Source organism: Phascolarctos cinereus, unplaced genomic scaffold, assembly GCF_003287225.1.
Source record: "Phascolarctos cinereus isolate Bilbo 61053 unplaced genomic scaffold, phaCin_HiC Scaffold_726;HRSCAF=1367, whole genome shotgun sequence".
Taxonomy (NCBI): domain Eukaryota; kingdom Metazoa; phylum Chordata; class Mammalia; order Diprotodontia; family Phascolarctidae; genus Phascolarctos; species Phascolarctos cinereus.
In genome coordinates, this window is record NW_027556098.1 from 385,888,422 (window position 1) to 385,916,333 (window position 27,912).

Below are 27,912 nucleotides of genomic sequence, written 5' to 3' on the forward strand. Positions count from 1 at the left end.
GTCAAGATGGAAGAACAGCTGGGAGGGGTGGGATGGGTGGGCTGGAGGCAGAAATTGGCATCCTCTCCAAAATGAAACGTAACAGTATGGGGGTGAAAGGTGGTGGGAATGGGGAAGCAACCAGTTCTGTCCCAAGGCCCGCAGCCAACAGATGGATGGCTTAGGAGAATTAATTGCTTGCTGGGCGGGGGTGGGAGGGTAGGAGGGGTGCTGTGGGGTGGTGGCAGAGGGTTTAGTGAGAGAACTCTTGTTTTCCCTTTCAGCACCCCTGGTTTAGGTAAAGAGGTATTGTACAATGAGGACAACCACTAGAAGGCAGAAGGGACCACAGAGACCATCTAATCCAATCACAGCCTGAACAAGAATCCCCCTCATAACACCCCCTGACCTCGAATTCGGCCTTTGCCTGAAGACCTCAATGAGGATTCCATTAACTCCCAAGACAAGCCATTTGTTACATAGAGCTTAAATCTGCATCCCTCTAGGTTCCACTCAGCACTCCCAGAATTGCCTTCTGGGGCCCAGAAGAACAAATCTTCAAATCCTTGAAGACAGATGCTGGGTTGCTTCCTTTTTATTTTGCATGTTATATGCTTCGTGGAGAACAGGGTGAAGAATGTTCTGGTGGGGCAGATGGTGTTTTAACAACTGATGCAGGCACACACCCATTATTTTGTCTCCAAAGCATCCTGTTATTTGCCAAATTGAATCCAGGCTTCTAAAATTCATGACCCTAAAAATGAGAGTGATTTCCCCCATATTGTTAGGGACAGTTGTTACTGGCACTGGGATTCAATTCCCTAGCCATGTGATTCGTAAGTTAGCTTCCACAAGGGAGCCAGCCCTGGCAAGCTCCAAGCTACAGTGGAAAGAATACTTTGTGTTCTAGTCAGAGGACCTGGATTCAAATCACACCTTTGATGTTGCCACCTGTGTGACCTTAGACAAATCAATTAACCTCAGTTTCCTACTCTGTAAAATGAGAGAAATTGGACCACTTGTCCTCTTTCCATCTCTGGACCTATGATTCTAGCCCTGACATGTAACATTCTATTGAAATTCTCTGGTCATCCAGGCAGCTGTCCCACCCAGCTGCCTTTGGGCATTCATGGGCTAGTGTGGTAACAGCTTATAGATATGGTTCCATTGTCTTCCTGTTTGTACTGCTTTTCTTCCCCCTCCTTGGCTATGCTTTACTCAAGACACCCTGGCTTGGACACTGGGGGGTGGGGGTGGGGGTGGTTTGCTGCCCTTGCCTACACCATCTCACCTACCTCATATCAACATTTGCTAAGCACCAGATAGACCCTGAGGATGGAAGGAGCTAGAAACCTGCCAAGCCAATCACTACACCTCTTTCAAGCTTCTCTTACCTGTCCTCCCCACATCAACCCCTCCCCCCTCACTCAAGGAAGCAGATTGCCCAAACCTTATCCTTATCTGACAGGAGGTTGGAAGGGGAATGTCCTTTCCCCCAAATCTGTCTTTGTCTCTCCTACCTATGAAAATTTCCTCTACCTCCACCAAACTAGAAAAAAGCCAAAACAAAACAGAAAAAAGAGAACAAAAAGCTGAAAAAATCCTGGCATGATCCACATATGTTGAACACATGATATGTATATCAGACACACAAAAGCTCTACTTGCTAGTGTAAGGTCCAAGCATGCAGGTGATTTCAACTGCACATTTTATGTCTTACCTGGAAAGTCATTCTTGTCAAGTAATATGTGGCAACAATTTCTGATGGATTGTAGGAATATAAATGATGGATCTATAGCTTGAAAGGATCTTAGAAGTCATTGAACATAATTCCTTTATTTTACAGCTGAGGTAACACAGTGAATAGAACACTGGGCTTGAAGTCAGGAAGACTCATTTCCCTCAGTTCAAATCTGGCTTCAAACATTTACTGGCTGTGTGACCTTGGGCAAGTTGCTTGATGCTGTTTGCCTCAGTTTCTTCATCTGTAAAATGAGCTGGAGAAGGAAATGGTAAAGGGCTCCAGTATCTTTGCCAAAAAATCCCACATGGGGTCACCAAGAGTTGGGCAGGATTGAACAGCAATAAAAATGTACCTAGTCCTGTGCTTAGCACTTTGTAAATATTGTCTCATTTGAGGAGAATGGAGAGGCCCTTGGTGGGTATGAGCAGACAGTAGTAGTGCATCACAGTTATTACAAAGGAGAAGTAGAGTGAAAATGTAATCAAAGAAAAATAAGATCTTAAAAAAAGGTGGATGGGCTGATAACCCAGCAGCAGCCCCTGTGCTCCAATGGTATCGTTGTGATCTCAGGAAACCCCCCAGCACCTGTAGCAAACTTAGGAAACGTAGGACTTGGTAAAAGGCTGTTTTTCACTAGCAAGAGTTATTTTTATTTAAGGAATCTTTTAAAATGCTGAATCAAACTTTTATTTGCATTTAGGCAGGCCCATTGAGCCAGTTTGCATATAGCCTGGTCCATCTGCAGATGGATACATTTCTCCTTAGGAGGCTTAACAAATGCAAAGTAAACTCAGAAAGGGAGCTAGCCTCATAGTAGAATGAGGATGAGTTGTATAGGAGGGGCAGGTATGGACTGTGTCATTGGAGGGAATACCCCAATTCATAGGTACTCGAGTATTTGAATTCATTGTTTGCAAAATCAGTAAAAGTATTCTTTTTTTGTGCAAAGTGCGGAGTCCAGCATTTGGGCGGTTTGGTTAGGTTCATTTACAAATGAATCCAAATGAACGAAAAATAACCATTAAACCTTACTACGGCACAGTTGTAAGTGCTGGAGTGAAATACAAAAGGGAGATAACAGTTCCTGCCCTTGAAGAACTTATGTTCTAATGTTGTTGTTGAATCATTTCAGGTATGTCTGATTCTCTGTGACCCTGTTTGGGGTTTTCTTGGCGGAGATACCAGAGTGATTTGCCATTTCCTTCTCCAGCTCATTTTACAGATGAGGAAACTGAGGCAAACAGGATGAAGTGACTTGCCCAGGATCACACAGCTGGTGTCTAAGGCTAGATTTGAACTTAGGAAGGTGAAGCCTTCCTGACTTCAGGCCTGGAACTCTGTGCACTATGGCACCACCTACTTGCCCCCTTTACTTTCTAATAGAGGAAGATATTACATATAGGGAGCACTGGCCAGTGAGGGGTGTTTCAGTTGGTTAGTTAGTGGAGCCATTGGGAAGTTGATTGGCGTGCCTTTTCCAGAAGTAGGGATAGTATTAATTTGATTACAGTTTTCTGAGAAAGGGGGGGAGATGGGGAGGAAGGAGTCCTCAGCTGCAGAGTAGATGTCAAGAAAACAGTTGGGGTGGGCCCCTGAAAGCATGGCCTGGTGGTCTGGGAAACAGCTGGATACAATCGCGCTATGTGAATTTGCACTCAATGACTGGGACACCTAGGGCCCCTTGGCAGGCCGTCCAAAACTGGGTGGATTAAGTACTCCAGAGCTCGATCTTTGGAGGTTTGGTGGTCCAAAGGGCCAAGAGGAAAAAGATGGCAAGATGTGCAAAATGAACCTTACTAGTATTTATTCAAAACCCAGCTAGAAGGGCTGTGTTTCCCACTATTTGTTGATTAAACAGTTGTGAAAGACACAGTGGGGTATGAAGACCGTGTTTAAGAAAAAAAAAACCTAACAGTTTTTGGAGGACTAGACTATCTTTTTGCTCTTAAAAGCCAGAAATTTGGAATGGAGCTAATGAATGGGAATTATGCCTTCAATAATCCAGTGACCCTACACTTATCTCAGCCAGTTATCTGGCTGACAATGAGCCTATAGGCAAAAAGACTTTCTTCAATGTGAAAGGTTACAGGACTGCTTGAGATGGGAGCAGGATGCTGAATGAGATGGAGTTCAAGGATTCCGTGAGGGTATGGCTTCTATGGTCAGTGTCTTAGAAGAGGGTGTCCCAACCCTTTTCAGTGTCCCTAAGCCCTGACTTTCAGTAAACCTTCCCATATTGCCTATTCAATGTGAAGGAAACTCTATTATCATACCATGCATATGCACAGCAGAAATAGAATAGAAATGTATTTTTTTTCAAAAGGAAACTTTATTCAGTGCATAACAAAAATTTTAGTGTCATACAATTTAAAAATTTGTCAGAATTACTGAGACCTTTGATTTTGCTTCTTGTCAACCAACAGTTTTATTCTTGGTATAGTTTTTGAAAGAGATGCCCATAGATCACATCCAGCCTGCAGATTGTCTCTTGCTCTGAATTTGATTGGGAGAAGAAATGAGAATCTGGATTCACAGAGATAAATGGAATTAAAAAACCTTGTGAGCAGTGTTAGTTTGAATGAGATATGCTTCTCAAAGGAAACACTGAAAATTCTGTAGCTTCGTTGATCAAAAAATCAGTTTAGAATTTCTGGATATTTTTGGAGGCCAATTAGCTTGCTTTCACTGACTTGTTATCACTCATGAAATGAGTTCAAAAAGAAAGTATTTAGTATCCAAATGTCATTTTTGGGTCTTGGTAAGACAGTCTGTTTCAGATTTTTCAGATGCATTATAATGCTCCCTCCTCTTTCCACACTATGCCTGTCTTCTCATTATTCTCTCTTCAATCCACAAATTTTCACTAACATGACTATTTTCAGTGTATTTTAATGGAATAATATAGGTATTTACCAATAAGGTTCTCCCATCCTTTGGGGTAAGTCACTTAAACTCTGAGTCAATTTCCTCATCTGGAAAATGGCATTATAAATCCTGCAAAAATTTCACGTGGATGTATTTCTACAAAGGGTCTTTGTGAGGATGGAATGAGGCAATTTATGTATATCTCTTTGTAAAACTTTAAAAACCTACAGACCAGCTATTATTGAGCACTGAGGGGGTAGGACTACATTATTATATGTATGTTCTGTGTGTTCCTTTCAACTCAGCTAGCATTCATGTGTCAGGTACTGTTCTCAGTGCTAGCAAATGGACCCCTAATGGAACTGCCATTCTCAGAGAGAGAAACAACATGTATGCAGATAATTAATACTATATATATGTCTGTCTGTCTGTCTATCTATCTATCTATCTATCTATCTATCTATCTACCTATCTGAAACACAAAGGAATTTCAGCCAGGAATGGAGGGAGATGATGGCAAGGATATTCTTCTACTATGGCCTGAGATATTGTGACATTCATTTCTTCTCTTTCTCTTCTTGTTCTCTCTCCTCCTCTCTTCCCCTCTCTTTCCCCCTTTCTCTCCCTCTCCCTCCCCCCTCTGTTCTCTCTCTCTCTCTTCCCTTCTCCTTCTCTCTCTCCTCCCACTCCCTCCTCTCTCTCCCTCCCTCTCTCTCCCTCCTCTCTTCCCCTCTTCTCCTCTCTTTCTCTCCCCTCCACCATAAGCTCTTATTCTCCTTCCTTCTTTTCCCAAATAATTTTGGAGAAGTCATTTCACCTGTTTGGCCTCAGTTTCCACATCTATAAAACACAAAAGGTCCAGTCAGTTGATGTATGGTCTAAGATCGCTTCCATTTCCAGTATTCCATGATGAAGTACCTAGCGTGTGCAAGGCATTGTGTTAAGTGCTGGGATCACTGAGATGAAAAGTGACAGCCCCAGTTCTCAAGTTTACAGACTTAGGAAGGATAAAATTCTCACCTCCAAAGCTGTGATTCAGAGTTAGAATGTGAGAAGTGCACAGGAGGAGCTCAATAGAGAAGGCTCTCTTATAATTCTGGGGATCAGAGAAGACTTCTAGGAGGAGGTGACATCTGTATAATGCCTCGGAAAATGTGCTCAGCAAAGAGTCAGTAAGGATAGAATCTCAGATTTAGAGCTGAAAGAAACCCCAGAGACCACCAAGTTTTGCCCTTTAATTCTACAGATAAGAGAGACCCAATGAGGTTAAAGGACGTACTGAAGGTGTCCAGGTGGGATTCGAATTCAGGGCTTCTGGCTCTAAATCCAAGGCTTCTTTCCTGATGCTGCAGTGGGGGCCATTTATAGACACTCAAGTGTTTAAATAGTAACTTTTATAAAGCCCTTTTGCAGAAACATGTCTATGGGGAAATGAGCCAAGCCATCCACAAAGTGCCAAGGGGAGACAAAAGCTCCTTTCAGAGCTCTGGAAAATGGCGTCAGGAAAGCCAGATTTAGCTCAGACTCTTCTCCTCCGCAGCAGCTCCCTGAGGAGCTCATATGAAAGTCCCCTGCCCCACCTGTTGGATGTTAAGCCTCAGTAGTTTGGAGCCTGTGGCTAGGATGTAGGAGAGCTTGTGTGATCCATGCCAGTGGCTGTGGGCTTAGGACTTCTGCTGTGTCTACGATGTTCTCACCCCTCGCTGACATAGGATGTTGGTTGTACCACATTTTATTTGGAATTCAACCTCTTGGGAGTGTTGACAGACTTAAGGAATGGTCACACTGCATCGGTGTGCTAGAGCCAGCTTGAATGGACTCCTGGAAGCTGATAGTTAAATGTTCAATACGAGCATTTTCACCTCACTGTGCCTCGTGGCACAGTGGATAGAGTGCCAAGCCTGGAGTCAGGAAGACTCATCTTCCTGAGTTCAAATCTGACCCTAGGCAAAGCAGTTGACCCTGTTTGCCTCAGTTTCCTCATCTGTAAAATGAGCTGGAGAAGGAAATGGTAAAGTGCTCCAGTATTTTTGCCAAGAAAACCCCAGATTGGGTCATGGAGAGTTGAATGTGACTGAAAAGACTAAACATCAACCTCAGAAATCTGCAGATGCTGCAAATCAGGACTTGATTTGATCGTTTTGTCCTTTTTCTAGAACTAAGGAAGTGGTAAAGAAAAAGTGGGTCATGGATACGTGTTGTCCCCCTGGAGAGCTGGTTGTTAAATATTTACCAGTATACCACTGCTGCAGTGTCACAAATAAAAGAGAAAGGGAGGAATGATAATAGCTCCCATTTCCAGAGTCGTTCACAGTTACAAAGCACTTTCAATTCAATTTAATTTATCAAGCATTTATTAAGTAGAGTATCACAATGAAAAGAGCCTTGAACTTGGAGTCCTGAGATCTGAGTTCAAATCCTAACTTTGCCAGTTAGTCTGTGTGATCTCAGGCAAGTCACAACCTGTCTGGGCCTCAGTTTCCTCATCTGTAAAAGAGCTAGGCCAGTTGGACTCCAAGGTCCCATGAAGTTCTGTGATCTCTGTGCTGCTACGGAAAAAAATGAAACAATCCCCGTAAACATAAATCAATGCAAAGAAATAGGAAGTAATTTTGGAGGGGGTGATGGCCTTAACTAGAAGAATCAGAAAAAAAAAGTCTTGTAGGAGATGGTGCTTGAGCTCAGCCTTGAAGGAAGCTAACGGGGTGACAGCAAGGAGGAAGAACATTACAGAGCCTAGGGACAGCTTATACAAAGGCTTGGAGGTGGGAAATGGAATGTTGTGTATAGAGAAAAACAAGTAAGCCAGTTTGTCTGGAATGAGGTGTGCATAGTGGAGAGTAATGTACAATCAGCCTGGAAAACAAGAAGTTATAGTTCAGTTGTAAAGTAATAGTAATCACTAGCATTTCTATGTTGCTTTAAGGTTTGCAAAACATTACAAATATTATCTCATTTGATCTTCCTAACAACCCCGGGAGGGAGGTGCTATTATACCCATTTTACAGATGAGGAAACTAAAGCAGAAAGAGGTTAAATGACTTGCCCAAGGTCACACAGCTAGCAAGAATCTGAAGCCAGATTTGAACTCAGGTTTTCTTGACTCCAGGCCATTAAAGGGCTTGAGGTGCTAGACCAGAAAGGTTGTACTTTATCCTACAGGCAATAGGGAGTCACCGGAGCTTCTTGAACACTGCCATGAGGGATGTGGTCAGGTCTTTCATATGCATTATCTCACTGGATCCTCACAACAATGGACAGATGCTATGGGAAGGATAACATTTTCCTCATTTGACAGATGAGGAAACTAAGGCTCAGAGGCTCAATAACTCACCTAAAGGCATACCCAGTAAAAGTGTCCCAGCCCAGATCTGAACTCAGAACTGACTGTGAACCTGCTATTCATTCCATAAGCTTATGCTGCCAAGAATAAGGCAAAGAAAAGAGGGGAGCATGAAATAACTGACAGACACTGAGGGATCATGGGATATCTAGGAAATATCAATTAGGAAATAGCTGTATTAGGGAATCTCATCAATTGCTCAATCAATACATTAACATGCATTTATTAATTGCCTACTGTGTGCCAGGCACTATGGTAGGTCAAAAGTAAAAAACGTTTTACAAAAGTAAAACATCCCTGCCCTGGAGGAGGTTACAATCTAGCTGTGGACATATACATATATAAATATAGGCAAAACAGACGCAAGGAAATTTATGGGTAGCACGGGGGAGGGGAAATATTAGCAGCTAGTGGGAATCAGAAAAGGGAAATAATTAACCTCAGAATTCTGGGCCTTAAACCCTGGCTCCAAGTGGAAGCAGCTGATTTAGATTGTCTAAGCATTATGAAAGAAACTGCATTCCAGGAAAAAAAAAGATACACACACACACACACACACATACACACACAAGGAAGGGAGTTTTCACAGAGACAGGAGTAAGCCAAGCACCAGTTGTGAGAACCTTCCAGGATGGAGCTAGGCAGACTTAGTCATCACTGACTTATGTTCCTTGTCCTCCCACATCCACTCATCTCAAATAGCTATATTTTGGGAGAGAGGGATGAAGTCATGCTAAGAACAATAGTGGATATACGAAACTTGGAAGAGCTCTCGGTGCCCCACTTGTCCAATCCATATCTGAATCCTCCACATCATACCCAGCAAGTTATTGGTCCAGCCTTTGCTTGAAGACCCCATTGAGGGGGTATCCCTACCTACTGAGCTATCAACCCCTTACACCTTTGGACACCTCTGATCATTAGTTTTTTTTTTTTGCCTGGTGTCTGACCTAAACTGTCTCCTCATCAATTTCACCTGTTTCCTTAATTCAGTCCTCTGGGAGCCAAGACTCAGCCTGGGGTTGGACGTATGGACCTGTGAGTCAGCTACCATTGAAATGATCATTAAACCCATGGGAACTGAGAGGGTCACCAAGAGAAACAGTTCTGAGAGAGGAGAGGGGAGAGCCCAGGATGGATCCTTAAGTAACACTTAACAGTTATGGGGCCTGAGACTGATGATGACCCAGGAAAGGAGAGAGAGAAGGATTGATCAGAAAGAGAACCAGAGGAGAGTGGTATCATGAAAATCACCCTCGACATGACAGTCCTTCCACATACTCAAAAAACAGTTCCCATGTTCCTATTATGTCTCCATTGGGTTGAAAAGAAGAGTTGGTGCCATGAAGGAAAAAAGCAAAAATAAGCTTTTGGGTAGGAATCCAGAGCATGGATAAGTTGGGTGGTCCCTTCTCACAGAAATAGGCATTAAGTTAGTCTTCAGGGGAAGTCTTCAAGCAGAGGCCAGATAACTTCTTGTTGGTAATGTTGCGGGAGGGATTGCTGCTCATGTAAGGAGTGGATTGGTTAGCTTCTGAGGCCAGTGGGAGGGTATTAGACCCAAAGGCATGAAGACCTGGGTTCAAATCCCACCTTGGACTCTAGCTAGGTAAAGTCAACCAGGCACTAATGCAGAGAGAGTGCTGGGCCTGGTCAGAAAGACCGGAATTCTAAGCTAACCTCAGATACTTATTAGCAGTGTAACCCTGGGAAAATCACTTAACCTCAAATTTCCTCAGCTGTTAAATGGGGACAATTACCTATATCTCATGGCTGTCTTGCGGATCAGATAATCTATTAAGCACTTGGCACTGGCCCGGCAGTTAGTAGGTGCTATGTAAATGTTTATTCCTTTCTCTAGCTTTATGAAATGGAGAAAGTCACTTAAACTTCTCAGGGCTTCAATTTCCTTATTTGTAAAATGAGGACATAGGTCTAGATAGTCTCAGAGGTCCCTACCAGCTCTAGGTGGGCCCCTAAGGTCCTGATATATCCATGGGTCCTTTCCCACTCTAGTATGATTCTGTGATATTATAATCCTAGGAAGCTCTCCTCCCTCCAGAAAAAGCAGAGAATCAATCTGGGACTAGGAAGGCAGTGAAGGAGCTATTTGCTAATAAAATCTAGCACTTCACTTAGCACTTTACAAATACTAGCTTACTAATTAATCATCATCAACACTAATTTTCATCTTTGAGAAGCCCTGGGTAAGGCAGGTTAAGGAGGACTTAGTGAAGGGAAGAATGGGATCCTGAGGGTCAGAGATAGGTCTCTGGTTGGATTCCAGGCTTGGTGGATTCAGGAACCATTTCTCTGTTCCTGGAGCCCCGATGCCCAGTACAGCATTGGCAGATTGGAAGGAGGAGAAAGAAATGATGCACAGCTCCCACCAGAGACTCAAGTGGGGGAGGAGATCAAGAGCTACGTGAAGCGGGCGTACATCTCTGTGCAGGTCAACAGAAGCAAATCTACCTATAGAAATGCTCTTGGTGGTTGTCTTGGATACCAAAACAACTCTTTCTGAAAAGGAAGCTTATCCCCTTTCAAATTAATTGCTTCAAGTTGTGGCTTGGTTTGGAAAAGCATACTATGTTTTCAGCATTTGACAAAAACTGGACAGGGGGCGGTGTCATGCTATACATGGAAGCGTCAAAGGGCAGTTGCCTGTCTGCACGAGGAGTGGTTATCAGACACCCAAAGGTGCTGAGATGAGGTGACAATGTCAATGGCGTCAATGGCTCAGTCCCGTGGTGGTGGGCTAGCACCAGCAGGCTTGCAAAGAATCCAGCCAAGAATGCCAGATTCAGAGGCAGAGGCTCTGGGCTCAGATCCCTGCTCTGCTACTCACTGCTGTGTGACCTTGGGTAAATTATTTTACCTAAGTTTCCTCATCTGTAAAATGAAGGGAGGGTGGGGTGCGTGGATCATATGACTTGTAAGGTTTTTTCCACCTTTAAATCTATGATCTAAAAATCTTCCAGAAAGTTTAAATATTGTAGTGAATTATAGAATAAGAAGAGTTTAATTTTCTTAGCATTTTACCAACATTCTTTCATTTGATCCCCAAAACAACCCTTTGAGGGAGGTGTTATCCCATTTTTGCAGATGAGGAAATAGAGGCTTAGAGACATTAAATGACTTACCCAGGGTCACACAACTAAGACCATCTGAACCCAGTTTTACCTGACTCCAAATCTAGGATGGTATTCATTATGTGAAGTAGTGGAATGTTGTCTACCAGAGTCCCCCCACCATGTGTTTGGGCTGACTTTTCCCTGGGCTCTACTCCTCAAAGGTAAGGGTAATTTTTCCTTAAAAGACATTGAAATTGTCCTGGCTGCTTGGCTAGCAAAGCCAATTCATCAGGAGGCTTCAGACCCACAGATCAGCAGCGTGATAAACATGGGCTAGCCCTGGGATGTACTGAATCAACTCTACCATGCCACTGAAACTTCCCAGCCTTGGAAACTTACTCTACCCCTGATATTTCACACACTGGAGGTACCGTACTCCTCTTGATTGGCTGGTTCCCCCATTTTAAGAGGGACACTCAGGTCAGCTGTGTCTTCATTCCTTTCCAGACTATACTCCTGACTCTCTGGACTTTTTCTACCATGTCCCCATGGCTGGGAACCTCCATCTCTCTTCCCAACCCTCTACCCCTTTTTAGCTTTTTTTTTTTTTTAGGTTTTATTATTTTAAAAAATTATTTATTTATTTTTAGTTTTCAACATTCACTTTTATGAGATTTTGAGTTCTAAAATCCACCCCCCTCCCTCCCCAAGATGGCATGCAATCTGATATAGGTTATACATGTACAATCATATTGAACATCCCTTTTCAGCTTCTTATGGATTGTCTTCCCTGTTAGAATGTAAGCTTTTTGAGGGCAGGGACTGTCTTTCTTTATCCTTTTGTTTGTATCCCCCCACACTTAGTACTCGGGGGCATTTGATAAATGTTTGGTGACTCATCAATAGTCATTTAGCTGATGCTTTATTCCCACTAGTGACGGTGACTCCTTACCTCCAGTATCAAATATAAAATCATCTGTGCGGTGTTCAAAACCCTTCAGCACTTGGTCTCTTTCTAGTCTTTTTATATCTTATCTCTTTTCTCCTGCCCCCAATGCTTCCATCCAGTGACATTGTTCTTCTTCTTGTTTCCTGAATATGGCGTTCCATGTCCCAACTCTTGATGTTTCCCTAGACTGCCCTCCCTGCCTACAATGTTCACCGTCCTCATCTCTTCCTCCTGGCTACCTACAGGTCTTAGCGAATTTCTCACCTTCTCCAAGAAGCCTTTTCTGATCCCTCTTAATGCTAACGCATCTCCTCTATTGACTCTACTCAATTTATTCCTTCTATAGCTTTTTTTAAAATTGCAAGGCAATTGGGGTTAAGTGACTTGCCCAGAGTCACACAGCTAGTGAGTGTTATGTGTCTGAGGTCAAATTTGAACTCATGTCCTCCTGACTTCAGGACCAGTGCTCTATCCACTGCGCCACCTGGCTGCCCCTTGCCTATAGCTTTTTTGTACATAATTGTTTACATGTTGTCACCCCATTAGACTGTGAGCTCCTTGAGGGCAGGGACTGTTTTTGACCTTTCTTGTATCCCGAATGCTTAGCACAATGCCTATGAAGCAATGTTGTTCAGTCTTTCAGTCATGTCTGACTCTTTGTGACCCTAGCACTCTTTGGACCATAGCATGCCAATACTGGCCATGGGGGTTTCTTTCGCAAGATACTGGAGTGGTTTGTCATTTCCTTCTCCAGTGGATTAAGGCAAACAGAAGTTAAGTGACTTACCCAGGGTCACACAGCTAGTAAGTATCTGAGGCTGGATTTGAACTCAGTCTTCCTGACTCCAGGCCCAGTGCCCTATGTACTAAACCATATAGCTGCCTCCATATGTAGTAGGTACTTAATAGTAGTAGCCTTTGTACTAGTAGGTGCTTAATCAATGCTTAGTGCTTTGACTTGACTTGATTGGACCCTCTGCATTTAATAAGCATGTCGTTTTTTCATCTACCTGGAATGTGGTTCTGTAGAAGACAGAATAGGAATGCAATAAGCGTTTTTTCTCTGTCTTCCTCATCCTATAACTCACGGATACTTGACCATCCTGTGATCACACTTGTACATTCTAAGGACACCCCCCCACCCCCCAGCTCAGGGAGCCTATGCACTCTCAGGAAACTGCAAATTTGACACCTCTACCCTCCAGAGCCACATGACTCCACCCAAAAGCTAACAAGAGCTTCAAGAAAACAACTGTATAAAGTGTCCTCTCCCCCTCACCAGGATTGGCCACAGTATCTGATAGGAATTGGGGCTACATTAACATGAAAGTACTGGGGCATATCTAAGTCACTGGATTGAAGAGTCAGAGGCTCTTTGGAGACATAAGGTGTAAAAAGACTGAAAATGTAGAAAGAAGCCAGGTTATGAAGATTTTTGAATGCCAAACAGTAGATTTTATGTCTGATAGTGGAGGTGAGGAGTCATAGCCCATTAGTGGGAATAAACCTCATGGTTTAGCATACCCACATATTATAAAGATTTAAAGAGCTAAAAGCTAGGCTTTGGTTGAAAAGCATGCCCAAACTGTAATAATAGTAATGAGAACAACAATAATAATGATTTTTAAATCACATTAACGTAGCATTTTATAGCAGCAGAGGATCTTATAGCTAGAGGCCCTTTAGCCCACCCTCCTCAATTCCTAAGGAAGGGAAGTGAGACCCAGAGAGTTTAAGTGACTTGAACAATAAGTATCCGAGCTGAAACTTGAACTTAGGCTTCCTGACCCTGAATCCAGGGCTCTTCAAAAAGGGTTTTCTTCATGACAACCTTGTGAGGTCAGTTGCGAAAGTATAAAGTTGTCCCCATTTGTATAACACTGAGGCTCAGGGAGGTAGGTAAGCAACTGATCATTTATCACATAGCTAGTAAAGGACAGATCATACCAGACTTTTTGATCCCCAAGGGTAGGCTCTATCCCTCATTCTGATTCTCAAGGGTAGGCTCTATCCTCCATTTGGATTCCCAAGGGTAGGCGCTATCCCCCATTTGGATTTCCAAGGATAGGCTCTATCCCCCATTTGGATTCCCAAGGGTAGGCTCTATCCCCCACACCATGTGATGGTGGACATCATGTGCCTCTCAGTCAATAGTGCTTGCTTAAGAGAGATCTAATGGGTGATCTGTCTTGTGAATCCCCTGAAAATGACAGTTGAGCTTCAGAAATGATTAAATGCTCCCACATTCTGGCAAATGGATATTTACAACCACTCCCTTGTTGAAGGTTGCAGACCAGAGGCTGCAAGAGAAGAGAAGCAGTCTCATTTTACTTTCTAATGATTACCAGGCAAGACCAGAAACTTCCCTGCAAATTGATTTATGTGTCCAAATGGCAACACTTAGTAAGAGTCTCATCTGAGGATATAACTTATGCCCTTGAATTCTTCTACATGCTTGCATGAAAGAAACCCCCCTGGAGGAAATGAAGTCTGGGACCAGGAAAGCAAGCCTGGCCCATTCCATCTCAGGCAAGGGACACTGCAAAGATGCTCAGGGGAACAGATGGGTTAGGAAATCTTCAAAACAAATCATGAGGCACATGAGGTCACACGCCGGCTCAAAATAACTCAGGACATGGCACAGATGGAAATGAGCTGCACATCTTGATGGAAACGGGGCCAAAATGGTAGGCTGAGCTGTTCCACAGTGCCTGGGCCCCATTTCACGTCTTCTTCAGGCTCACAGGCGCCTCTGGTTTTTTCAGCTTATGTAGACTCTTTGAAGGAAAGCTGGGGGAGTCGCACCCAGAGGTGATAACTTTTTTTCTTTTAAAACGAAATTTTAGTGGTATCATTTAAAAAAAATTTTTACTTACATTTTCCGGTATATCTATCTTAACTTCCCTTCCCAGAGAACTCTCCTTCATAACCAAGAATAAAGTTGAAGGAGAAAACAGGGTAACAAAACTAACCAGCACACAGAAAAAGTCTGCAGTATTACACACCCATAGTCCCCCACCTCTGCAAAGATGTCATCTTATATCTCTTCTTCAAAGCTGTGTTGGTCAGCACAAAAACAAAGCAGACGCTGAAGACTCAGAGAGTGTAATGACCAAGCAATATATTTCCTGAGACATTTCATGCCTCTGTTTCGGCAGGTAACAGGTCCTGGTCCTGGTTTGTCAAGTGGCTCAAGTAAAACCTGTTTGCCAAAGAAGGGCTCTTCATGCACGTAGTCACAAACACCCACTGCCCACCACTAGTCATCTCTGCTTCACTCACACACCTCATCACCTTCCATCTAGACTACTGCAACGGCCTTCTAACTAGCCTCCCTGTTTCAGCTCTCTCCTCACTCCAAACCATCCTCTAGACAGAAGTGTCCAATGTGGCTTTCAGGCAGCTTGTAGTTGAAGCAGTACTCTGGAGTGAAGCCTGAACCAGATTAAAATGTAATTGGAAAACAGTTAATAAAATGAAAACACAATTGTTGTTGTTCAGTCACGTATGATTCTTAATGACCCTGTGAGAGTGGCTTGCCACTTCCTTCTCCAGCTCATTTTATAGATGAGGAAACTGAGGCAAACATGATGAAGTGACTTGCCCAGGGTCACCTAGCTAGTAAGTGTCTGAGGCTGGATTTGAACTCAGGTCTTCCTGACTCCAGGCCTGGCCCTTTATATACTTCACTAACTAGCTGCCCCAGGTTAATCTTCTAGGGAGGATTTATGGGAGAACATGGACAAGAATTCCATAAGATGACAAGCATTGATGGAAGAATAGAGGCATTGCCAGATATACCAGTGGGATTAGTACCCACACCAGTGAGGTGGAGAGCCAGCTAATTATTCCCTTTCAGGTGGTGCTCTAAGCCAGGTACTGGCAAAGTTCCAGCTAAAATCTCATCTTCTACAAGAAGTCTTTCCCAACACCCTTCTCCCCCCTTTAATTCTAGTGCTTTCTCTTTGTTAAGAACTTCCAATTTATCCTGTGTAGAGCTTGTTTTTAAATAATTGTTTGCATGTTGTCTCCCTTGTTAGACTATGAGCTCCTTGAGGCCAGGGACTGTCTTTTGTCTTTCTTTCTCTGTTTATGGATTGATTGACTGCTGTGGGCCACCATATACACAATAAAGTTGGGAATTTGAAAAAAGGGACTGACATGGTTGAGGTAAGGCTAGAAGTAGACCCTGAAGTAGTTCCATTTAGTTTTTATTCCTTTGCCTTCTCTCCTGCACCCCTCCCCCCAATTCATTTGATGATAGACCAAAAGAATCTTAGGAATGAGAATATCACATGGCCTTAGACCAAAACTTAGATCAGGACCTTGGTGTTTTGTTTGAAGGGTAACCCTTAAAACACTGCTGAATGGGTGCAGTTTGGGTGCATAACACAGGGTTTGCAAAGACTTTCTAACATTAGTTAGAAAGTTTTAAAACAGTTACCCTAACTTTGGAAAGTAACAAATGGAAGTTAAAAATATAAACTTTATTCCTGCAGGTCATGCTTTGATGATTAACTATTCAAGATTCCAAAAGAGCTTAGCCCTGGAATTAAGGCTCTCCTTTTGGAAAGGAAAAGCTTTTATAGCCAAAGCTCTGAGGACTATCTAACTCCCATTCAAGAAAAAAAAAAAGCTAAGAATTCTGATCCTGGGCTTGTCAGGGTCTGTCTTTCTTTTCCTTCCTTCCTTCCTTCCTTCCTTCCTTCCTTCCTTCCTTCCTTCCTTCCTTCCTTCCTTCCTTCCTTCCTTCCCTTCTTTCTTTCCTTTCTTTCTTTCTTTCTTTCTTTCTTTTTTCTTTCTTTCTTTCTTTCTTTCTTTCTTTCTTTCTTTCTTTCTTTCTTTCTTTCTTTCTTTCTCCCTTCATCTTTCTCTCAAACCCCTATAACAAATATGCATAGCCAAGCAAAACAAATTCCAATATTAGCCATTCTATATTCCATATATTCATTCTATATATTCAGATTACTCCTTTCTGCTCCAGGGTGGGCAGCATTTTTCATCATCAGTGCTCTGGAATTATGGTTGATCGTTGTGTTGGTCATGGTTTTTAAGTCTTTCCAAACTGTTCATTTTTTTTTACAATATGTTATTGTAATATAAATTACTGTCCTGGTTCTGCTCACTTTATTCTGCATAAATTAATACAAATCCTCTGAGGATTCTCTGAAACCATCTCATCATTTCTTCTAGCACAATAGTATTCTGCTCATTCATGTATCATAATTTGTACAACCACTTCCCAACTGATGGTTGCACATTTAATGTCCAGCTCTTGGACTACAAAAAGAGTGCTATAAATATTTTTGCACATATAGTACTTTTTTCTCATGCTTTTATCTCCTTGGTTTATGGGACTAGTAATGACATCTGAGTCAAAGGGTTTGCAGAGTTTATTGACTTTTTGGGACATAGTTCCAAATTTCTTGGTTGCAATTCACAGATCCACCAACAGTGCAACCCTGTGTCTTCTTTCCCATAGCCCCTCCATTTGTCATTTTCCTTTTTTTTTTTATCACCTTTCTCAATCTCATGGTTATGAAGTTTCTCAGAGCTGCTTTAATTTGAATTTTTCTGATTATTAGCGATTTGGAACATTTTTTCATATGGCTATCAGTAGCTTGGATGTCCTTCTTTGAGAACTGCTTATTCATACCCTTTAATCATTTACTTGCTGTGGAATGGGTGCTATTCTAATTTTCAATCAGTTCTTTATATATCTTAGAAATGAGACCTCTATCTCAGAAATTTGCTGCAAAGATTTTTCCTAGTTAACTGTTTCCCTTCCAATCTCAGCTATGTTGGATGTGTGTGTGTGTGTGTGTGTGTGTGTGTGTGTGTGTGCGCGCGCGCGCTAAACTTTTTACAATTTACATAATCAAAATTGTTTTTATCTTCTGCGATTCTTTCTATCCCTTGTTTGGTCATAAACTGTCTCCTTACTCAAAGAACTGAAAGGTAATTTCTACCTTGCATTTATAATTTGTTTATGATATGACTTTTGATAAGGGCAGCTAAGTGGTGCACTGGATAGAGTTCTGAGCCTGGAGTCAGGAAGACTTATTTTCATGAGTTCAAATCTGGCCTCAGACCCTTACGTGTTTTGTAACCCTAAGCAAGTCATTTAACTCTATTTGCCTCACTCTCCTCATCTATAAAATGAGCTGAAGAATAAAATGGCAAACCACATCAGTATCTCTACCAAGAAAACTCCAAATGGGGTCATGAAGAGTCAATCATAACTGAAATAACAACAAATAACCTTTGATATTCAACACAAGTATCTATTCAGAGTTTATATTGGTATATGACATTCAGTATTGGTCTAAAGCTATTTTCTACCAGACTGCTGGCAGTTTTCATCAATTTTTGTCAAAAATGAATCCTTACTCTAATACTTGGGGTTTTGGGTTTATTGAATAATAGATTACTAGGTTAGCTCCTTTCTATATGTCATATACTTAATGTGTTCTACCGATTGACCCGTTTCTTATCTAGTACCAAATAATTTTGATGATTGCTGCTTGGTAGTACAGTGTGAGAATTGGTACTGCTGGGCCCCCTTCCTTCTGACTTAGGGTTTTGCCTTTCTATAAGAACTGAAGCTTGAGTCTCTGAGTTCTGACTTAAAGGAGAGATGGCAAAACTCATTCCTCTTCCTTCTTTGGAGAAGAAGTAACAACTCAGCTGAGGTCTACACTTGAAGCCAGAAGCTGGAAGACATAGCCTTTTACCTATCAAAACTACCAGGTGGTGATTGGTGATAATCATAACATCAGCAGAGCGCCTTTGAGTAGCAATCAGGTGAGACCAGCAGGGAGTAACAACCCAGAGACTCCATAGCTGGTGGAAATTCCCAGCCCCTCAACCAAGAGGGGCAATGCAATGACATCACCAAAAGACAGTGATAGACAGAAACAGCATGAGTTGCCTCTATATACATGCTCATTGGTTATATATATATAGTATGTGTGTGTGCATGTGCATACCTCTTCCCTGTGTTTTCTACATATGTAAACCTTTTCCACTAGTGGAGTATGTATTTGTGAAAAAAATGTGCCCTAGGTTTATGGGAAGAATCTTCTATTGCTAATTTTCTTACTATGCTTTTTCATTAAATACCTTTGCTTTCAACTAATTGTATTCTGTGGTTGACTGGTAAAAGTAAACACATTGGTGGGGGCTCACAAACTATGGTTCCTGAGTAGATGTGAATATACAGAGTATCTCATATCTAAGGTAACTAGTCTAGGGCAGCCCACATGGAAGTGGAGAGTAGATATCCCCAGGTGCTACATAGTATAATAAAGGCATTAACTACTAAAATCTTGAAAAATAATTTTATTGTAGTCAATGACATCAGTGAATTCTCAGTCTTAACCTTGATGTCTTTAGCCACCTATGTTATAAATTGAAAAACATCTATAACAGAGACATGACAAAGGGGATGAAGAGAGAGTCGAATAAAGGGAGAAGTAGAAGGGAGAAAAGAACAGGGATTTTTAGCATAGTGAAAATGAGTATTGCTAGCTATGGTGCCTTTGACTTTTTCAGCACAAGGATTCAGTTTGTTCCCTTAGTACTTCTGGCTTGGTTTAAACAACAGAATTGAGTTAAGTTTTTCTAAATTTATTATAATGAACTCAGAATTCAGTGTCTAACACTCGCTCCCATCCTGTCACCATGGAGACAGCTCAGGGCAAGAGTTGCTAGGACCACAGCACTTTCTGCACTGTGGTCCACTAAGGGATGTGCTGGGAGAAGAGAGGGAGGACAGGGGCCTCCACTTGGCCATGAACCAAACACTGCATTGCATCATCTCTCTACTCAAGACTCTGGATTCTGCATTAGTGATTTCAATCCATTATGATTGTCGGGACCTAACACATTCATCTGAAGGTATTAAACACACACACACACACACACACACACACACACACACACACACACACACAATCCGTTCCTCCACACACACTGAAACTTGGTCTTGTGCAAAATGCAAGTCTTTGGGCATGGGTGGGAGGGTGGGGGAAGGGGGAACAAAATTCTAGGTGTGCTTCAAAGATCTAGGAGCAGCATTCAGCAACTGTCCACAGAAGGTTCCAAAAGACTTGTGATTTGGAAAGTGTAGTGGGGCACACTTCTGCTAGTTCCTATCACTTGTTTTAGGGATGATGATTTCCAGGATGGTTTTCTGTGGTGACTCTTTGTTCTGTAGGTCTTTCTCCTGGTTTGTCTTGGGCATGATCTTTTTGACCCTGAGCTTTAACACATAAACAAAGACATATTCATAATTACTCATGAAAAAAATCTTCAAATAGCATTCGACCCTCCCCATTCATTTTCAGTGGCCAGGACTCAGAATCATAACTAGCCTGGATGGCTGGAGTGCCATCCCAGGACACCAACATTTGGAAGGTGGGCATGATTTCTTGCAGCAGCCTATGGACCTCCCTTGGCCCATCTTGCCCTGGATCTGTCTCAGGTTGCCTGTTCCAGAGGTGCATCACCATATGGCTGTCTAGTGAAAAGACTTCTGGGCTGATGGGTTAGAGACCCAACTCTAGTTCTGATGCTGCCATTAATCCATTGTGTGACCTTGAGTGAGTCATCTCATGGAAGCTCAGAACCTTAGAGTTGGAAGGGACCTCAGACCCTCCTAATCCAATTATACTTGAATCCATTAATTCAATAGGCATTTATTAAGCACCTATTATATTCTAGTCCCTGGGTTAGATGCTAGAGGTAGAAAGAAAGAAAGAAAGAAAGAAAGAAAGAAAGAAAGAAAGAAAGAAAGAAAAAGAGAGAAAGAGAGAGAAAGGAAGGAAGGAAGAAGGAAGGAAAGAAAGAAGAAAAGATAGTTCTTGCCCTCAAAGAACTTATATTTGATTAGAAGAAGCAGTATGTACTCAGATAAGTTAGTCCATAGTATATACAAAGTAATTTCTGGAAGGTAGAGGGGCATTAGAAACTGAAGGAGTTTAAGAAATGTCTTGTTAGCGCAGTGGATAGAGTTCCAGCCTTGGAGTTAGGAGGACCTGAGTTCAAATCTAGCCTCAGACACTTAGCACTTCCTAGCTGTGTGACCCTGGGCAAGTCACTTAACGCCATTGCCTAGTGAAAAACAAAACAAAGAAATGTCTTGTCTCTTTTCTTTCTTTCTTTCTCACTTGAGCTCAGCCTTGAAAGGAGCTAGGAATTCAGGCATGGGGATAGCTAATGCAAAGGCCTGGAGTTAACAGAGGAGTGTCATGTACTAGATACAAGTAGCTGTATCTATATGTAATCATTTGCCTAGAATGTAACTTGAGTTAAGGAAAACAAAGTGCCATAAATCTGGAAGGGTAGGAATCTGAATCTGAATCCTACCTACCCCCTCTTCTAACAGTGGTGATCCAACCTCAGCTTGAAGACTTGGTACAGTAGGTTGGATCTGAACTCAGGTCTTTCTGACTCCAGGTCCAGCACTTTATCCATTAAGCTACCAAACTGCCAAGATGTCTGTATCTTCAGGCTTCTTATTAATCTAAATTCACTACCTTATGAGTCTGCCTATTCCTTTTTCTAGTTCTTTTTGAGGTTGGACTGGGAGAAGGGGAAAGGAAATAAACATTAAGTACCAACTACATACTTCACAAATACTATCTTATTTCATCCAAGGACAATTCTGTGAGGTAGATGCTATGATTATCTCCATTTTACCATTGAGGAAACTGAGACAGAGATTAAGTGACTTGCCCAGAATCACACAGCTAGTTAGGACTAGACAATGTCCAGTCCAGAAGAGACCTCCAGCCTGCAGGGAGTCTTGTGACTTTTTGCTGTAAACATTTAGATGCTGGTTGAACTAGATGGTATCTGAATTCCCTTCCGGCCCTGAGAAATTCCTTTAGAAAAAACAAAATATATATTTGTATCTATAGAACTCTGTGTGTGCTAGATGCTGGTAATTTGCCTAGTGACAAAAGGGAAGGGAGAGATGAAGAAGATACTAGTTCATTGTGGGGAGCGGGGGAGATTCCAGAAAATGGGAAAAATACAAACTTTGTGGGCACCAGTACAACTGTGTTTGAATAATAGCAGCAAAGTAGCCAGAGGCCGCTTAACAGACAGCAGTGGGTGACATTAGAAACCACAAGTGTTAACTTTGAGAATGAAAAAGCAGCAGCCAGACGATGTACATAGTAATCAGTATGTGCAAATTCACATCTGATGAGGCAAGAGCTTCTAAATTCAGCCACCGTGGAGGTGGAGGGAGTGAGAGATCTTGGCCACTAACAGCTATCAGTAGTGACATCTTTTTATCAAAATGGGGGGGCTTCACCCAGACTGGAGATTTTATTGCTAAAATGCATTGATAACGTATCTCACAAGAATGACTATGGATCATTAAAATAACCACATGAACTAGCATTTATATGACATTTATCGTGGCTTAATTTTCTTGGAGATAGAAAGTTCTTTAAAGTTATCTAACCCTCTCATTTAACAGAGGAAGGAACTGAGGCTCAGAATGGCAAAATGATTTGCCCAGGGCCACACAGCTAATAAATGTCAGAGGTAGGATTTGTACCCAGATCTTGACTCCATGCCTCCCCAATTTCAGTCTTCAAAGATATAGTAATTCATCATTTTCAGATATATTTATTTAATATGTTTAAATATATTTTTTTCATTTGATTCTCACAATCACTCTGGGAGGTAAGTACTTGTAAGTGGTTAATAAATGCTTGTTGACTAAGATTTGAAGTTGAATGAGAATGACAGACCAACTGATCAATGAGCACTTATTAACTGCCTACTGGGTGAAAGTCCCAGAGCTAAGCAGCTGGGGATGCAATGACAAAAGTGAAAGGGCCCCTGCTTGCCCTCAGGGAGTTTACATTCTACTGAAGAGTGGTTAAGCAGCTAACAAGAGACAGGACATGAACATGGATTTTCTGGACTCCAAGTTCCCACTTTTGACACCACCTAATGTGACCCTGGCCTTAGTTTCCTCATCTATAAAATGGGGGCTTGGACTAGACATTCTCGGAGATCCCATCCTACTCTAGAGCTGGGATTCTAAGTCCAGCATTTTGTGAGCCTAAAGTCTCTTTCAGCTATAAAACCTTCTGATGTCTAAGTTACAGGGAGAGACCACAGGACTTATAACTAGGAGGCACCTTGGAGATCATTTTAGAGACAATGTCACTTTAAAGCCAACAAAATGGAAGCTCACAATGTCTTCTTCAAGGTAAACAAGTAGGAAAGAAGGTGAGCTGAGATTTGAACCCAGGTCCTCCAACTGCCAGTCCAGTCTGCTTGCAAGGATGCCATGGCTGCCTTGTAACATTGGTTGGAATCCCAGCTCCAACATATACTAGCTGTGTGACCCTGGCTAAGTCACTTAACTTATCTTAAACAATCATCTAAATCTAGAGTTGAACAGAGCTCAGAGGCCGTCTCACCCAAACCCCTCATTTTCCAGTTGAGGAAATTGAAGCTTGGAAGGGTAACTGACTTGTCCCAAGATCACCTAGGCAGTAAATATCAGAGGTAAGTTACTATCAATACACATTTATTAAGCACCTGCTGTATGCCAGGTACTGGCTAGGCCCCGGGGATATAAAGGTTAAACAAGACTCAAACCCTTCTCTTGAGGAGCTTATTTACTGAGAGGGGTGGGGGGATGGTGTTTTGTAGTATAGCATGTACACCCGCACTTGTACATACATGATAATGGCAATAAGAATCGCTAACATTTATATAGCACATACTATGCACCAAGTGGGCAGCTAGTGGCATAGTGGATAGAGTGCCATGCTTGGAGTCAGGAAGACCTGAGTTCAAATCTGTCTGCAGACAGTTACTAGCTGTGTGACCCTGGGCAAGTCACTTAACCTGTTTGCTTCAATTTCCTCATCTGTAAAATGAACTGGAGAAGGAAATGAAAAAGCACTCCGGTATCTTTGCCAAGAAAATCCCAGATGGGGTCATGAAGTCAGACACCACTGAAACTACTCAGCAACGACGATAACAACAACGACATGCTCCAGGCACTGTGCTAAGTGCTTTATAATTCTTGTCTTGTCTGAGCTTCACAACAGCCCCAGGAGGTAGGCGCTATTATGATCTCCATTTTACAGATGAGGAAACTGAGGCAAATAGAAGTTAAGTGTCTTGCCCAGTGCCACACTGGGCTAGTAAGTGTCCAAAACTGTATTTGAACGCAGCTTTTTCTGACTCTCAGCCCAGCACTCCACCCACTGCACCACTAGCTAAGGATGGATCTGGAGAGAGAAGACATTAATACCTAGGGTCATCTGGGAAGGCTTCACGGAGGAGGAGGCCCTTGAGCTGAGCCTTGAAGGCAGAGAAAGACTCACAAAGACAGAGAGGAAGGAGTGGATTCCAGGCATGGGGATAGTCTGCAGTGAATGCCCAGAGGTAGAAGAGGGTAGGATCCCATGGGGAACATTGAGTAGTCTTCTTTGGCTGGATTGTTTCCTTGTCTATAAAATGTGGGGCCGGTGAGAACTGTACTGCCCATCTTACCAGGTTAATGTGATGGCAATGGTTTGCACATCTTGAACTTCCGACATAATCCTAGAACTTATTGAGCACCAACAACGTGCCAGGTGTTGGACTCTGCAGATTCTCTAGGGAAATGGAAGTTAATCAGTGAAAAGAGGGCTGGATTTGGGATCCTAGAACCTGGGTTCGAATCTCTCCTCTGCCCCTCACTGCTTGTGTGCCTTTGGACAAGTCACTTCCTCTGTCCATTTCTTCATCTGTAAAACAAGGGGGTTGCAGAGTTCCCTTCTAGCCTGAACTCTGGGACCCTACAATCTTCCATCACACATGCTGGTGCAGGAAGGCCAAAGCTGGCTTTGAAATATGGTGACTGGACTTTCGCCTCGAGCTCTTGAGATCATAACATTTCGATCTAGAAGGTCCTTAGAAATTATCTAGGCTGATTCCCTCATTTTACAGAGGAAGGCCTACAGGAAGAAGTGATTTGCTCAAGAATAATTAGGTAGTAAAGTCTCAAAGTCAGAATTGGAACCCCGGTTCCATCATCTTAATCCAGGGCTCTTGCCACAGTACCACAATGCAAGACATCAAAACACCCCAGTACATGTCATCTCCTTCATTACTTAGCACAGTGCCTGGCACACAGAGCGGACTTAATAAATGACTGACAAATTTAGTTGGAGAAATGGGAGTATGCAAACTCAGCCCATCAGAGACGTAGCTTGGAAAGAGACCTTAGAATTCATCGAATCCAGTGGTTCCTATCAAAGCGATGCCCAAGGGGTTTGAGCTAAAAATCCTTTAATCGCACCTTAAGCCGTAAATAATTGTCCAATTATGCCACAAAGGTTTTTCCTCTATGACAACAAGCATGTGCATGTTTGAAGCGTTATACATGTGTTTCTGCAATTATAGGGAGAAAATAATTTTATAATTACAATTATACAATGTAAATTTTAATTGGGAGCTTTTGGGGTCAAAAGTTATCATTGTAGTTATTATAAACACTTAATGAATAAATCTAAGTAGAATATTATAAATTAAATCACCCTAGGGGATCACAACACATTTTTGTTGTTGTCATTGAAAGAGGTTCAAGAAACAAAAAATCTTGGAATTGAATCCAATCTTTTTATTTTCTAACTGAGGACAGTGAGACCTAGAGAGAAATGACGTACCCAAGATGACGCAGCTAGTTACATGGCAGAATCGAGATTTGGAGCCAGGTCCTGCGGCTCTTTCTGCCACACCACACTGCCTCCCGTCCACCTTATGGGCCCTCCGTGAGGCCATGATGTATGTGGTGCCCATTTTGCCGAGCATGGTGAGATCCTGACGTTCTAGGAATCTCCTTCTCTTGCCTGGCCAGGCTAGAGCAGCTTCCCGGGGCCAATCTTTCTAAAGCACATCAATCGTCATCTGTTGCATAATCCTCCATCACCATTTGGTCTCCGTCCAAACCTGAAGCAGCCTGCCAGTTTCCATCTGCCTCTGTCTCTCACATGTGTGTGGATGGATGGATGGATCACACTACACTTGCAAAGGGGTATAAAGACTGGGGAAGGAACCTTAGCCAACAGCCTGTCTCTCCACACGATCACACTTCAGTGCAATGATGTTTTTGGCTGAGAAGGTGCTTCTTACTCTAAGTCCTGGCAACTTTTGAAAGGACCTTTGGGGATAGAATTTCTTTTGTTTCTCAGATGGCATTTTGAACCTTTGGAGGCTATGTGACCTCGGGCAAGTCATTTTCTCTGGGTCTCAGCTTCCTCATCTATAAAAATGAGTTGGACCAGGCAATTTCTCCCAAACTCAGGCATGATGTAATGCTTATGGCATTGTTGTCGTTCTGTTATGTCTGACTCTTTGGGGCTCTATTTGGGGTTTTCTTGGCAAACATACTGGAGTGGTTTGCCATCTCCTTCTCTAGCTCATTTTACAGATAGGGAAACTGAGGCAAATGGGGCTAAGTGACTTGCTCAGGGTCACACAGCTAGTAAGTGTTTGAGACAGGATTTGAACTCAGGAAGATGAGTCTTTCTGACTTCATGCACTGCAACACTTAGCTGTCCATGGCATTATTAATGAGATAATATCTGTAAAACACTTAGCATAGTGTCTGGAACATAGTAGGCGCTATATAAATGTTTATTCCTTTCTCCTCCCTCCCTCAATTCCCAGCCTTAGAATCTGAAAGATTTTATAGTTCAAATCCAGCCCTTACACACTGGCAGGGAGTGGGCAGCTGTGAGATCCTGGAAAAGTCACTTTGCTGTCATAAGCCTCAGTTTCCTCATCTGTAAAATGAAGGTATTAGACTCAATGGCCTCTAAAGTCCCTTCCTCCTCCAAATTTATGATCCCATAATTATTTATGATCATTGTTGTACAAATCACTTTTTGTGCAAGGAAGCCTGAAGTGAGGGAGAGGCAGTGAATTCATAACTTTGTAGCTCTCCTCCCACCTCCACTATTTGATTCTATCAAAGAAAGGCAGTCTAGTATAGTGGAAAGAGCACCAGTGTGGAGTCCAAGGACTTGAATTCAAATTCTGCCCTTCTTACTATATATGTGGCCTTACTCTCTGGGTCTCTTTCCTTAACTGCAAAGTGAAGTGGTTGGATTAGATGATCTGTCAAAGGTCTTCCAAGTCTAAAACCCTAATGTTTGGTGTTTGGGAGCCCTGAGTACTAATTGTTAGAAAGAAAGACCTTTCTGGGAAATGCCCTCTAAGAACCTGGGATGGGCTCACTCTCATCTCTGCCATCCCACAAACAGCTCCTTGGCTTGGGGGGGAAGGGCTGCCCCTTTCCTCATTTGGGATCTGTCTCTAACTCACCATAGGAGGTGACTGGGTAACTTTGCTCTTCAATATTTCGGTATACATCAGCTTCTGAAAAACAGAAAGAGCACTGCTCAAACTTAGCTGCTTCTTTTACTCATCTCCCAGACCTGGGGACTGGAAAACTTTTCTTTTTTTAAATTAACAGTGCAGGGGATCCCTGGATAGAGGAAGTCCTTTCTGTCAATGCAGATGGACACTTTGCTGCAGCTTCCAGTCTGGGAGACAGTGAGATGTCAGACACGATGTTCTGAGTGCAGCCCAAACCAGATTGAAATGGAATTGGAATTTGCTTCACAAAACAAAAACACAATAAAACATACATGATGGTAACGTGGTTTTCTAAGACAATGGGTGGTCAGCAGGGATCCTTATGTACCTTTTATTGGCCCTTGTTTTTTAGTGAGTTTGCTATCATTGGACTAGATCATTGAGAGGTGAAATGCCTGTGATCACACAGTCACTAGGTGTCAGAGGCAGCACTTGAGCCAGGCCTTCCTGTACCTGGAATGGCCACTTAGCCTCCACACCATTTCTCCTTTAAAACTTTTCTGAAGGAGGTCATTAGAGTCCATCTGAATGCAAATGTTTTATTTTAAAG

The 27,912-nt window shown here is 42.4% G+C and overlaps 1 protein-coding gene across 1 annotated transcript in view; it reads right to left on the reverse strand.

The window, feature by feature from the left end:
* FHAD1 (forkhead associated phosphopeptide binding domain 1) overlaps positions 1-27,912 on the reverse strand; it is a 193,124-nt gene that overhangs the window by 877 nt on the left and 164,335 nt on the right. Inside the window, exons 30-31 of the mRNA XM_078146223.1 lie at positions 27,309-27,362; positions 25,649-25,868 (exon numbers count right to left, since the gene is read on the reverse strand). Of these exons, the coding sequence (XP_078002349.1) occupies positions 25,649-25,868; positions 27,309-27,362 (274 nt within the window). The remainder of the gene's footprint in view (positions 1-25,648; positions 25,869-27,308; positions 27,363-27,912) is intronic.